Raw genomic sequence first — 14,617 nt, forward strand, 5'->3', positions numbered from 1 at the left:
AAGTCTGAAAATAGTTGACATGAAGTGAAAATACACACTATATATTTTCTAAATGCATGATAATGATCTTATTGTCAACAATTTATCTGTGTGTTTCATTTTTTCTTTCTTTCACTTTTTACCTTGTAATTCTTAATCAAAATGTTCTCTGGTGATGTATGTAGGACTTCTCTAATCATGTCGTCTGTTTAAACACCGCCCCCTTCTTACATTTGACTGCAAACTCACATTCAGATTTACCTCCATTCAATCAGCAACCAGTGGACTGAACCAAGTTCCCGTCCTACATTTCTTTTCTTTTCTGAAAATGCATTCACTCGGATGTACATCATAATATAAAAAAAAGCTTCTGCAATTTCCATTTCATTACGACTTTACGACTTTCATCACGACTTCCACCTTCATTGCAAGAGCTGCTTTATTTTTTTCTGCTTTTATATAATTTTTTTATATAATATCTGTTTCTAAAATGCAAATTAAGCTAAATTAACCCCCATTACAGTAATGTAAAAAAGTTATCATTACTGTACAATTTTTATTTATTTATTATATATAACATATGTTTACATATAAATCACTTTCATCATTATATATTTTTTTCTTTTACTGCATTGTTTGCTATTGTTAACAAATGACTCTGTTACAGTAATGAGGATCTAATGAGAAGCACCATTGAGAGAATAATGGGAATTACATACAGTAGAAACTCAAAAGTAAAACATACAGAGTCATTGCAGTAATGAGAATTTCGGGCTAAATTGTGCGTAAATGTCATGACTATTATGTCACAATATTAATGGTCCAGAAATAGCATTCGTTTTCTTCAGAAAAATATTATGTCGTATTTCTTTCCTTTTTAAGGGGTGAAATATGACCTGTTCCCGACAGGATTCACCCATTAAATTGTACACCAAGTTAAGTGAAGAGAATATTGACTCACTTATATGAACATTGACCTCTGACCCTCACCTTTGCGACCTGTAGAGTAACCCCTGTGGATATCAGCTGGTAGATACGGTAGATCATCTAATATCGACAGGGGAAATCAGAGAGTCGGCTGCCTCGGGCTTTACTATATTATTTACATCAGCCACAAAAGTGGATTCTTTTGTTGGCTGAAGATTTTAAAGAAATCAAATGATCTAGATTGTGTGTACCTGTGAATTGTGAATATTTTGCATCATTGACACCGAGTCGTTCACTTACTCTATATCTGTCCTCACACATATTCATCGGGAGTGAGCTGATTTATGAAGGAGATACAGAGATGTTCCTGTGGGTAGAGAACAGGTGCATTGTGGGTCCGTGCCCTCAGTCCAACCAGGTGGAGAGAAAGCTCATGTTTATAAGATCACAGGTTTTGTGCTGTACTCTCGCACATTATGCAAATAATTCTGCAATCCTAGCATAATGTTACTATGCAAAAGCATGCATTAGAGGAAAGGACACGCATGAGAGCTGACTCTGTCCATGTAGACGCTGGTGTGTGAGAACAGCAATGTTGACACTGATTTTTTAGTGATTTAAAAAGAAAAATGAAAGGGAAACCTGTAAAAAAAGATATATTTGCAGGCTTGCAGTGTATTCTGTGCCATTCATATGTGCTCATTATATCCAAACGCTGCTCAAACTCATGTGATGCTTCATTTCAGGCAATATGAAGAGTGCTAAATAATTCACGAGATGCTGGTGGGATCAAACGCAACGCCTGCCTCTGTTTGTGCTCTTCTGAATACAGAAGGGTGTGTGTTGGTGTTGGAGGGTTAGAGTTTGGGCTGTAGGGTATCAGCCTTCTGGTGATTTTCTGTATGTATCTCGATGTATTTGTATTTGAAATAGCTCACATGTGTGCCAAATGTGTGACATCCATAGTCATTCAGATTAAAATAGTAAACATTTCATATTAATTAATCCCAAAATAATTGTAATTTTTGAATAATGCCTGAAACTTTTTCCTGGAGAATTTACAGATAAAATAATTAAAAAATGTTTAAATCAGAGTTTTGAATCGAACTCGGTTCATACAGGTTTGAAAGGACATGAAGGCGAGTAAATTATGCAGTTTTTAAATTATTGGGTGAACTAAACTCTAATGACAATCTAATGACACACACTTGAAGCTTAATGGCCATACAAAAAGCACATTCAAATCATTGCAATATTCATGAATATTCATTTTATAAATCATTCAAAATATAATGTACATACAACTACTGTTCAAACTTTTTAATGTTTGTGAAAGAAGTCTCGCCAAGGCTGCATTTATTTGATCACAAATACATTAAAACAGAAATCAAAGCTCAATTTTCAGCATCTTTACTCCAGTCTTCAGTGTCACATGATCTTTCAGAAATCATTATAATATGTATAATGTATAATATATATAAAATATTTATTAAAAACAGTCCTTAATATTTTTGTGGAAACTGTAATATAGAATATTTAATTCAAGTTCAATTGATAAAATTTGATCAAATGAATACAATAAAAGTATATAAAAACCCCCACAAAAAAACACTACTTACTGATCCCAAACATTTGAACAGTAGTTGTACATACTAGATGCAGAGCTTTGTGAAACATACATGCGCAATCTGCTTCCATAGATCTATGTCCACACCTACACACACACACACACACACACACACACACACACACACACACACACACACAGAAATCAATGGTTCCGCTCATTGGTATATTGGGTTGGGGTCAGTGTGTCATTCGTGATTTTCTCCTCTGGCCTGTGGTCATCAGATTAGCTCCGGACCGTCTAATAGAATTGAGTGATAATTCGACATGGTCATTGTGATGCGGGTTAGTGCGCTCACCGGATTAATCTCCGTGGAATTCCCTACGGATCAGCACGTTTCCCAGTCATTCTGTCTCGCTGACAGATGTGATGTTTTCATTTAAGACTTCTTATTGCCATTGAATTTACTCAGGTGTTGAGCTTAGATTTCTTTCAGAAGCTACAATAAACCATTTATGTGTGCTCGCGACTGTGTGTGTGCAAGTGTTTTATTCAGGGGGAATCACTGAGCAGGGAGAGGTCAGAGGTCAGAGTGTGTTACACAGTCACATTGATTCAACCTTCACCTCTCGTACCTCCGTATGTGATACTGTTCTCTGCGTGAGTTGTGTGTTTATGTGTGTGTGTGTGTGTCTGGTTTGGACATGCCTATGTGTGTTCATTATCATTCATCCAGAAATGAACATTTTGTTATAATTTAGTAATCCTCATATTTCCATTTTTCTTGCGAAACACAAGGAGATGCTAGAGTTTCTGATACAATGAAAAGAAATGGTGATATTTAGTATCAAAGTCCAAAATTTGCTAAGAAATCACTTAAAGTAGTTCAACTGCCATGCATGCTCTACATAAAGCCATCTTCTGAAGCCACAGTCTTTCTTACAAGAACCAAAACCTGTCAGTCCAAAAAAAAAAACATTTTAATGAAGTTCATTAGAGAACATTTATTGCATCATTCATTCAAACAACGAGAATCTTTATAAAATGGCCATCCAGCCATTGAGATCCATTGAAACTGATGAAATCTGTGTAATGGTGAGGTGTGCTGACCTGTGGTTGAGGTAATTGCCACCTTAAGTACAGTGGAAATAGTGGTCTTGTCTGAGACCACAAGATCAAGACATTGATAATTACAGGTTCAGGGTGCATTTGCCTTTCAGATTACTCCATTAAAGAGATTACGGTTTCCCAATGTAAGTGAATTGTCTTTCTGTGCTTCAGATCTGGATAAGCCTGTGCTCACGGTGCACCAGACGGTGGGTGATGTACGAGGGAACTACTATCAGGAGAAAACAGTGTTTTTACGCTGTACGGTAAACTCCAACCCCCCCGCCCGCTTTATCTGGAAACGGGGAAATAAACCGATCGAACAGAGCAAAGACAATGGCGTCGACATCTACGAGCCTCTGTACACACAGGTACAACACACACGTTTTTTTTACATCATTTCTATTGTTTTATAGTGAGCTAAGGATATTTTATCCTTACGGCGCCGTAAGGCTCCGGAAGTGATCTCTCGCGCCGCGCGTGTACGTCACTCATTGTTTACACCAGAACCTATGCACAGATCAGAGATTGTTGGTAGGACGGCTAATAGAAATTGTACTAGTTTGCGCTTATCCGGGATGTTTAAACCGATGTAAAAAAATACATTTACGTAAACTCGCGCGAACTCGTCCGGGAGACCACTTCCGGAGCATTCCGGCGCTCTACGGCGCTTGCGCAGACTAAGTAAACAGATCACTTGTACGTGGTTGTGTAAAAGAGATAAAAACTATATAAATACTGTTCGTTTTATCACACAAACCGCTTGTTTCGTGTCTTAGGCCATCAATGTGCACTTACGATAGGGAATTTTTTAATTTGGACTTTTCTCTGCATGCTATTAGAGACATCACTGCATGATTTTGGAGACAGTGCCTATATACCTGCATTATATGACTGACAGACAAGAACGGTTTGACCTAAAAACGGTTTGACCTAGACCTAAGCTAAAACATACCAAAATGTAATTTCAAAGTGAACTATCCCTTTAAGACTTTATTTGTATTATTTTTATTTTCATTGTGGGGACGGTGGGCTCTTTTTACCAATAGAATAATGTTAATTTAATTTAATTTAATTTATTATTATTTTTTATTTTGATTATTTTTTATTATTTTATTTATTTTATTTTATTTATTTTATTTACTTTTAATATATATATATATATATATATATATATATATATATATATATATATATATATATATATATATATATTTTTTTTTTTTTTTTTTTAAATATAAATTAAGGACATCCGTGAGTGTTTGGAAACAATTTTGTCCTCAAAATAACCTCACTCCCACATACAGCTGGACAATATGTGACATTTCTTTGTCTTATATTTCTTCAAACAAAAATAGTTTAATTCGAGTTAATAATCATTTGAACAGCGGATAAGGATAGCGTAGGAGACCCTCTCAATCACTGAGAAACGTACTCAATAAATCAGCAATCCATCAGTGATGAATTCATAATCTGAGCACTTATTATTAAAGAGCTGTTTGAGTGAGGTGGGATGGATGGAGATTGATGGCTTTGCTATTAATAATGAGGTTTATTCATTCTCCTGATGGACTCAGTCAAAAGAATTAGAGAAATTTAAATTTCCTGAATTAATTCTCTCTTTATCACGCACACAAAGCCTCTGACTTTGCATAGAAGTACAAGGGTCATTCTCAGGAAACGAAACTGCACCTTTTGTATCCCATTTGTGTCCAGATGAATTACCACTGTCATAATATGGATAACGTGGATACAATGTAACCGGATACTTTACCTAGGATTTAACCTTTTCTAGAGCGCAATGAAAAAGAACATTTGCAATGTTTGTTTTTGGAATATCAGAACATTTGCCAGTTCCAATTCATCCCCATTTTATTTCTATGGGTAATATAGTATAAAAACTTTTTTTTTGCATTTTTTCAAATTAAAATATCATGCTATTACTGCGTATGCATTTTTTTGATGCTTGATGTAATGTAAATGTAATAATTTGATCTTTCTGACATTATATTTAAAGAAATTACATCATCAAAGTCTTTCAAAGTTAAAGTCAGCCACTTTGCATTGCAATCTTTAGCAGTATCTCATTGTTTACACTTGTGCTGTGAAGGCCCAGGTTGGAAAACATGATTTCATATTTGAAATATGAATTTCAACAGTGAAATTCTGTATTAAAATGATATAAAAAGAAAAGGATAACAGCACAAATGGCACTGTTTCCAGAGGATGACCAGCACATTTTGTCTGTTTTCATTATGTTTAAATGCACGCTCTCTAACAGAAGAAATGAAGTTTGATATATGCTTACCATGTGAATGTCCATGTGTGTTTGCAGGGTGAGACGAAGGTTCTGAAGCTGAAAAACCTCCGCCCACAGGACTTTGCTAATTACACGTGTCAGGTGTCCGTACGGAACGTGTGTGATATCCCAGACAGCTCGGTCACCTTTCGCCTTACCAACAGCACCAGTGAGTTCTCATCCGTCCTCAAACACTCACACACACGCATTTGTGCTCTTGATTTTCTAAGTCCTGCTTTCGTTTTATTTTGCTAATTTTTTTACAGGAATAAAATACCTTGCAAATGGAGTTTCTTTTTGCTGTTAGGGAAACTAGGAGGAACTCTCAAACGCTTCTTTTCCTCTTGGTTATGTGTTGACCTGTTAGATTTAATACCTTTCTTTGATTACATCTTCAAAATGTTATCCCTTTCTCTTCTGCGTTCTCTCGTTCACTCTCTGTCAGCGCTCTGAACAACACAGGAACAGTCCCGTGTGTCTTTGATCATGTTGGTCTCTGCACTGGTGTGTGTCTCAGGTCTGTCTCTTGTTTTGAAGCAGGCGTCACTATCATTATGCTGTCCTGTACTGAGAAATCAGCCAACTGACGGCATGTTTTTTTTGTCAGAGCTGTGGCCAGCGGTTGGCACACACTGAGCTCTGGTGCCCATATGGCGGAGTGTGTCCTGATTTTGCAGAGTTAGATGTGTTCCTTGGTCAACATATTTTGTTGATCCAGGAACAACATTCCTGCCTGAAAATTTAGTCCTAACCCAATCCCGATCCCTGCCCATAAACCCAACCCTACCCAAAAGTTATCCCTAAAATCAGAGGGAATGAATAACACTGATGTAGAAGCACCTAACCCTGGTTGTAAACCTAAACTTGACATAAACTGCAAACTTGTCCCTCAAATCTGATTGGTTGATTGGAATGTTGATCCAGGAACATGTACTTGGTGAAATCCGGTTCTGCATATTTGGGGGATGTGCGTTCACTACATATCGTGATCTAATTCTCCCTCTTCTCCCTGACATTTTCTTTGAATTAAAATTGGGAAAAGATGCTAAATAAAACATTTTAATATATAGGGCTAAATAATAATAATAATAATACAAAAAACATAAAGGGAAGACTGAACTATAGGCTTTCTATATTGAATATTGATTTTGGTTGATTTATTGTATATGGTTTATGTTATTATACTCCAATAATGGGGCATGTTTGTCACAACTGGAACTTGTTGTTAGTTGATTCTGATAAGAGGAAAAAAAATAATGAACAAAAAAAATATTTTTAATTGTAAAACAAAACTATTCATGAAAAGATGTGTATAATTGTACTTGATATTTACTGAGATAACGTTCAAAAGGGTCTTTTTTTTCTTAAGGCTGCATTTATTTGATTAATATATGCATCAAAACAGGAATATTGTGAAATATGACTACACTTTAAAATAACAGTTTTTACAATTAGTGTATATTTTCAAATGTAATGGCAAAGCTGCATTTTTTGTCTAACATGATCCATCAGAAATCATTATAATATGCTGATTTTCTGCTCAAGAAACATTTCCGAATATTACCAATGTTTGTAAACTGATACATTTTAATTCTACTACAATAGAAAGAGAAGAACAACATTTATTTGAAGTGTTTTTTTGTGTTCCTTTTCACCTTTGACCAATTTAATGCATCCTTTTTGGTTTAAAGTATTATTTTATAAAAGAAATGTGAACAGTAGTATAAGATGTTTTTTTTTTACATGCTTTCAAAAGGTCTCAGTAACGTCAGGAGATAATATTTCTCTCTGAAGGCTTATGAAAGCTCCTTCCTTGTTAAATAACATTTTCTTCATCGTCAAAAATTGTTTGTGTAATCCATAATGAATCGAATCGAGCGCAGAAGCAGAAATACGCCTGTGACTGGCAAATGAAAGAGGAATCTCTGCTAGAACAACACAAAAACGCAACTACAATACCCAGAGAAACCCTTTATGAATTAGTCATGTAAAAAACATGTTTGTTCGTGTTCAAATTAGCAGCATTAAGAATTCATGCTCGAGAAATGAGTTCAAAGCATCCCGAGAAAATCTAAAAGTAGCCCGAAAGTTCCCTCCTCTCAGTGTGTGTGTCTTTATTTCCCTCGTTTCTCGTTCTCTCTCTCTCTTGTGATGAGTTTGAAAGACTGGTGATTCTCCTCTTTCTGCTCTCTCCACTGGAAAGGCAGCTGTGAAAGAGTCAATAGAGATGAGTGAGTCTGGAGTGACAATAGTCTGACACACACACACACACACACACACACACACACACACACACACACACACACACACACACACACACACACACTGCGTCGCCCCATCGGTGTCCTGGCCTGTGGAGAAACAACACACTGCTGCAAATTGGAATTTGTTTTCCGCGTGGCAGGAGTGCGCGGCTCGCGAACACGCAGCTCGCTGCCGAAAGAACAAAACACTGATTTGTTTTTCTGTTGATTTTCATTTTCTTTCCTCTGAACTGACGAGCAGGAAGGGGGCAAGATGAAATTGGAGAGAGCAGGAGAAACACGCGTAGGATTCTTTCGCTGAAGTTTGAGAAGTTAGTCTCTTTGGAGGGTAGCGTGAAGGAGACTGCGTCTGAGTCGAGGATTGTTTTAAATTACGGGTCGATCGTGACGCGTAACTCCAAACCTAGCTGGTCACCGTCCGCTTGTGTGAAGGTCAAGAGCTCAACTCAGAGAGAAAGACCTCCTTTAACCCTCTGATGCTCCTGTCCGCTACACTGCGTCTTTAAGAGCCTTTTTTAACCCTTTAGGGTGTGAAGTTGTATCTAAACCATCATTGCTGATTACCTTTGACCTTTTAAAAAATATTTTTTTATACAGTTTTATGCTTTTATACTGTACAGCTAAAAAGTTTGGAGTTTCAAGATTTTTCTTTTTAGCAGAATTTATTACTTTTATTTAGCAAGGACGCATTAAAACCCCTTAAGTGTCCCCGGCCCACCAGTGGGCCCAAAGTCATTACATATTTCAAATAGTATCCTATACTAAACCTAAACTAATCTTGACAAACTATATATATTTTGAAAACTTACAATCTCTAGTTTTCATAATTGGTGACTGATTTTCAAAATAAATGACAGAGGAGCCGTATCAATTTATCAATTTGCAACAAGAATATTTTCATACTCTTAAGGCGTTTTCAGACCTTTATTTTGAAATAGTGATGAACATTATAAAATCATGAAAGAATGGTAGAAACCTCAGTTTGTTTTCATGCCAAGAGTTCAAAAGATAGCATCCATTCAATTATTTTAGAAAAAAAGGTCTGAAAATGTTTTAAATATAAAGAAAAACCACATATGGAAATGGGGGCGCCCTTATATGGGCAGTAATGGAGTCTGGTTGTCATCTAGTGAAAAAGTTTGGTACTGCGCCCAAACAAAATCTTACTGAAAGCAAATTTTTTGAGATATCAACCTAAAATTTGAAACACAACTTGTTCAGATTTTTGGCTTTGATTTTTTTTTGCAGTTTTAGAGTCACCCAGGTTTTGAAAAAATATATTTTATATAAAATATGAATCATTTTTACGTTGTACATTTTCATAAACTCAAACTTCTATAACTTTTTTTCTGTTTCACTTTCTTAATTTATTTCACTTCTACAAAAATCTGACAAATGTCTTCTTTAAAAAAAGACCAATCTTATGTCTATATTCCAAAGCATTTTTGAATTACAAACATTTAAGTTCGGAATGTGCATTTTCATGTCTATTAAAAAAAAGGGGGGTGCCGCTTAAAGGGTTAAAAAGTGACAGTATAAAGACATTTATAATGTTACAAAAATATTCTTTTTCAAATAAATACAGTTTTTTTAACTTTCTATTCGTCAAAGAAAAAAATTATATCACGATTTACAAAAAAACTATTAAGCAGCACAATGGGTTTTAACATTGCTAATGATCAGAAATGTTTCATGAGCAGCAAATCAGCATATTAGAATGATTTCTGAAGGATCATGTGACACTGAAGACTGGAGTTATGATGCTGTAAATTCAGCTTTGATCACAGGAATAAATCACATTTTATATTCAATATATTTTGTTATATACTATTGAGTAAGCATAGGAAACTTTAATGAATAATAATAATAATAAAAAAATTATTACAGACCCCAAACTTTTGAACTGTAGTCTGTCATCGTTCAGTTTTAGCATTCCTAGACTAGTTGTATAAAGATTCAGCTTGTTATTTAATGTGATGTTCAAAACCGCTGAGATTTCTTCCAGTTCGTTCATCACACTGCAAATAGAAAGTCAAATCAAGCATGTTGCATTGTGGGATACAGAAGTCTACACACAACCCTCTGTTGTATACTCCACATTTTGGCAAATAGACCATCATTATTCCGTACGTACTGAATGTTTGCAAATAGTGCAAGTAATGGGATTCTGTGTTATGATTAATTAATGCTGTGGCAAAACCACTGTAAACCACAGCTTCATCTGGCTTGTTGCTTTAATAGAAAACTGAGGAAACTCAAACAGAGCCTGTGTGTACTTGGTCTCTAGTATAAAGAGTGTATCACATGCCATTTTCATTCAAATCAAAGGAAATTTAATCAATTTTATAACTTACTGAAACGTAAAAACCTGGGATTTCAACCTTATGTGTGTGCATATCAGGGAAAAAAACTGCGCACACTTTTGTTAAAACGTCTGTATTTTGTGTTTAATTATATTTCATAGTTCATATAGACATACAGGCACCATCTGTGCGATCGTTCAAGGGGAACCAGCTAAAATAACTCAATCCCATCACACTCACGCTCAATAGAAGCCTTTAATTGGATAATTGTATGGCTGGGATTGAGAGAGCTGTTGAAGATCTAGAAGAGAGAGAGATAGAGAGATTGTCATTATTCAGAGAAAAGAGTGAACCTGGTGGAACGTTTTTCTCTCTTTGCTCTTTTACCGTTTTTATATTTTCCTCTTGGCTGAATTCCACTACACTGGGCTATGATGACCTGTCAGTTTAAACGCCTTAGGAGTGTGTCAAAGAAAAGAACAGAACAAAGAAAAGAAAGTGAAGGAATAAGGAGCGGCCATACAGCATTTCCAGGCGTCATGCTAAAGTCCTTTTGGTGATTGTATTGCTGGACGACTCCGGGTCGCTGTGCTACTGGTACACTAGAAGCCGGTAAAAATAAGATGTCAATCTGTTTTCGACAAGGAATTCATTTTCTTGCTACTTAAAATGAACATTCTGGAGGGGGAAGAGTTGCAGCAGTGCATAAAGCATCATGAATAAGATGAACTATTATCAGATGAATCAGACTCACTCAGAATGAAGAGCGTTTCAGCCATGGATTTGCATGCATACATTTTTTATTAATATTATTATATCCCTATATATGAATAGAGACAAATGGTGAAATCACTCACGCTAATATTGCGTCACTTTCTCAAGCCACATCACATTGCCATTCACCGTGACTCACAAAATGTCATTTTGACATTATTTCCATTATTATTAAGCATATTGAAATGAAAGTTCTGTACTTTAATGCAAAAAAATTAAAGAAAATGTTCTATTTTATATATTGATATATATCAAATAGAAATATATATTCTCTTTCATTTCTTTATATATGTCTTTAATTTTTTATAAAACATTTTATTAGTAATTGTAATATAAACATATTGAAAATGTTATTATTTTGCAAAAGATCATAGAGTTAATGCACAGTGGAAAAAAGTTGCTGCTTTACATTTTTAAGTATGGAGGTTTAAGTCATTTCAAGTCAAATTACATGAAACCGACCTAAAAATTAGTTGAATCTGATATAACGTTTTTTTTTTTTATTGAAAATTGCTTAACTTATTTTGATGAGTTAAAGCAATGTTGTCATAACTTAATGATCATATCATTTCTAAAATGTTATGATCATTATAAAAACATATGTTTTTACATTGCGTTAACTCATAAAAACAAGTTAAATGGTTCATGAACTGGATTATTTCATTATTTTATAATGTTTCCAGGTGTTCACTTATAAAATTAGTATGATTTTTACATCAAAAATGGTCAAAATTTAGAAATGAAAGGCATTTTTCCAAGTCTGATTTTAGCCTCTGATTTGAACGCTCAGTTTGAAGGGGCGTGTCTGCTGTGAGACTTCAGAGTAAACGCCCACTGCTGTGATTGGCTGACATGTTTGCATATGAAATAGCCAGTATTACATGTGGAAATCTCTCGAATACATTTACTAAGTTTACAGCTATCGAGATTTACGCATTGTGAAAAGTGTTGATTAAAGCATTATAGTTGGATCTATTCCATCACATGAAAGGTTGCAGTGATGAGCAGATGACAGACAGTCTGTTGATCGCGTGAATGAAGTGATCACATCATTGCAACATAATTTCTGCACTCTCACGAATGCTTTCACCAAATAACAATGCAAACACGATGTAAATACAGTAAGAGCTTTGTTGTGCTTTGTTGTGTCGTTTTCGGGCCTTGGTTTAAATTACAAAAGTTTTTGGCATAAAAAGGAAATTTTGAGTTTCGAAACTTACAGGGTATTTGTATAGTAGAATGAACTCTTAACTGTCAAAAGATCAAGGACATTTTTAATTCTCAGTTCATGACCCCTTTAAGCAATTTTCAAAAAAAAAAAGTTATACAAGATTCAACTCATTTTTTAAGTCAGTTTAATGTAAATTTAAGTTGAAATGCCTTGGATTGTACCTCAAAAAAACTTGTTTTCCCTACACTGCATGTAAGTAATGTCGCAATGCCAAACAATATCCTTATGCAAAATTCACACATTCACCTAAGACACCTCAGTAACATAATAACAAACAAATATTCGACTGAGCATACACTTCTGTATTTAGCTCCAACACACACACACACAGACACACATGGCCTGAGACTGTGCTGTCCACCACATGGAGAGTTATAGAGTTGCTTTTGATTTGAAGTAGTTAATAATCCGCATCTAGTCAGACAGTATGTGCTTGTGTTGTTGTGTGTTTATTTTCTCTGTGATTGGTCGAGGGCTGGAGTGATTACTTTCTCTGCTCTCTTCATGCCATGGATGCCCAGGATTAGATTTACCCCATGTGGGTCACACACACAGACACACACGGACAGAACAGGTGGCATCAGGTAGATTGATTTTTGTATCGTAATCCTAATGCTGTATTTGGAGTTTATTCGACCTGTTAAAGACGCTATACTAAATCCTCCTCCCTCACGCCAGTCATGCTCGGAATTCTCCTGTATGAACACACATTATTGAGCGCTGCTCATGGGTGTATTGACACTAGACAAATTTGACAAGTTGTGCGACAGATGGTTGATGTTTAGCCATAAATCTGCTTTTTTTCCATCACAGCAACTGTATATTCCACTATATAGTTATTTGTACTGGATTAGATTATTCATACCAGATCAATAAGTCTGAGTCATTTCTGATTGAATCAATGTTTGAAGCCATTGAGGAAAAATAGCAAATATATTCACACTTTTTGCACATTTAAAGGGCACTGCTTTCTACTTGTAAAGGTAAATCCAAGTGAAAGTCTCTTTATAGGGTCCTTTTTATAAGACTGTTAGTGAAGTGTACATACAGTGGTCACTTCAAGGACACATTTCTGTCATTTCTATATCGAAAAATAAATAAATAAATAAACTATATAAAAACTGTTAATATGCCCAACTTTACAGCAACATTTAATTTTTTTTACGGCCTGGTACAAAAAGTGGTTTTGGTCTAAACAGATAATTTTGCCCTTCATGACAACTGTAAGGGGGATGAGTTTTTTTTTATAACTCATCCGTTTAAATGATATTAAGCCTTACATTTCTGTATAATTAGGGGCGTGGCCACTTGAGTGACAGGTGGATTGGCTCTACTAGCCGTTTGTCTGCTGTCTGTTAGCCGTCACGTCACCTCAGCTAATCCCGTTTCTTTGCCCATTTTTGGTTATCCGGGAGAGATGCGCGGCGACATGCTGCCAAGATGGCGACTGCAGGCTCCGCCCACTTTGGGCTTCAAAAATGCTCTTCAGAAACACTACGGTTGCCGTCACGGACACTACGTCCATATTTTTTTTTTTACAGTCTATGACCAAACCACATACTGCTGTAATGTGATGTATAGTTTTATTGGCTTTTTTAAGACTCAAACTTTTTTGAAAACAGTCCCATTTAAATGAATCCTCATTATTTGTTGACAGTTTTGTCCATTTATTTAAAATGCCTCCACTCAGTTAATTATAGTTTATACACACTGTTCCCTGACTGGCACTTTTGCAAGTTTGCTTTACAGTGTGTTTTCTCTGAAGTGCTTTTGTAATCTCCGTAGGCTGTCTTTGTTCATGTCTAGAGGGTTTGAACGCAAATGGTTTGTTTGTAGCTCAAATTACGGGGGTGGATTTCTGGCGTCGGAAATATGTTAATTAATGCAGTGTGGGTTAATGTGCATCGCTTAACATGTGCTAGTGCTTTAGGGGTCATTGTCTCCCTGTTAGGATGTGTCTAATAAAGGGTTGGTTAAGCGTTGGTTAGCTGTGTTAATGTATCTCTGTCTCTGTCTCTTTGAGCCATTAGCTGCCAGTAATTGGCTGGGCTTAATTGCACAAGCCTGGTCCCCACGGCAATAGAGACAGCGGATGTCCAATCGCTCTATACTTGTTGCTCCAGTGACACGCTCCCCTACACACACACACACACACACACACACACA

The 14,617-nt window shown here is 35.8% G+C and overlaps 1 protein-coding gene across 3 annotated transcripts in view; it reads left to right on the plus strand.

Moving 5' to 3' along the window:
* mdga1 (MAM domain containing glycosylphosphatidylinositol anchor 1) overlaps positions 1 to 14,617 on the plus strand; it is a 204,476-nt gene that overhangs the window by 108,240 nt on the left and 81,619 nt on the right. For all 3 annotated transcript variants that reach the window (XM_079635194.1, XM_079635192.1, XM_079635193.1), the window contains 2 exons: positions 3,755 to 3,951; positions 5,916 to 6,048. In XM_079635194.1, the coding sequence (XP_079491320.1) occupies positions 3,755 to 3,951; positions 5,916 to 6,048 (330 nt within the window). The remainder of the gene's footprint in view (positions 1 to 3,754; positions 3,952 to 5,915; positions 6,049 to 14,617) is intronic.

The sequence above is a fragment of the Phoxinus phoxinus genome, assembly GCF_949152265.1.
Source record: "Phoxinus phoxinus genome assembly, chromosome: 14".
NCBI lineage: Eukaryota > Metazoa > Chordata > Actinopteri > Cypriniformes > Leuciscidae > Phoxinus > Phoxinus phoxinus.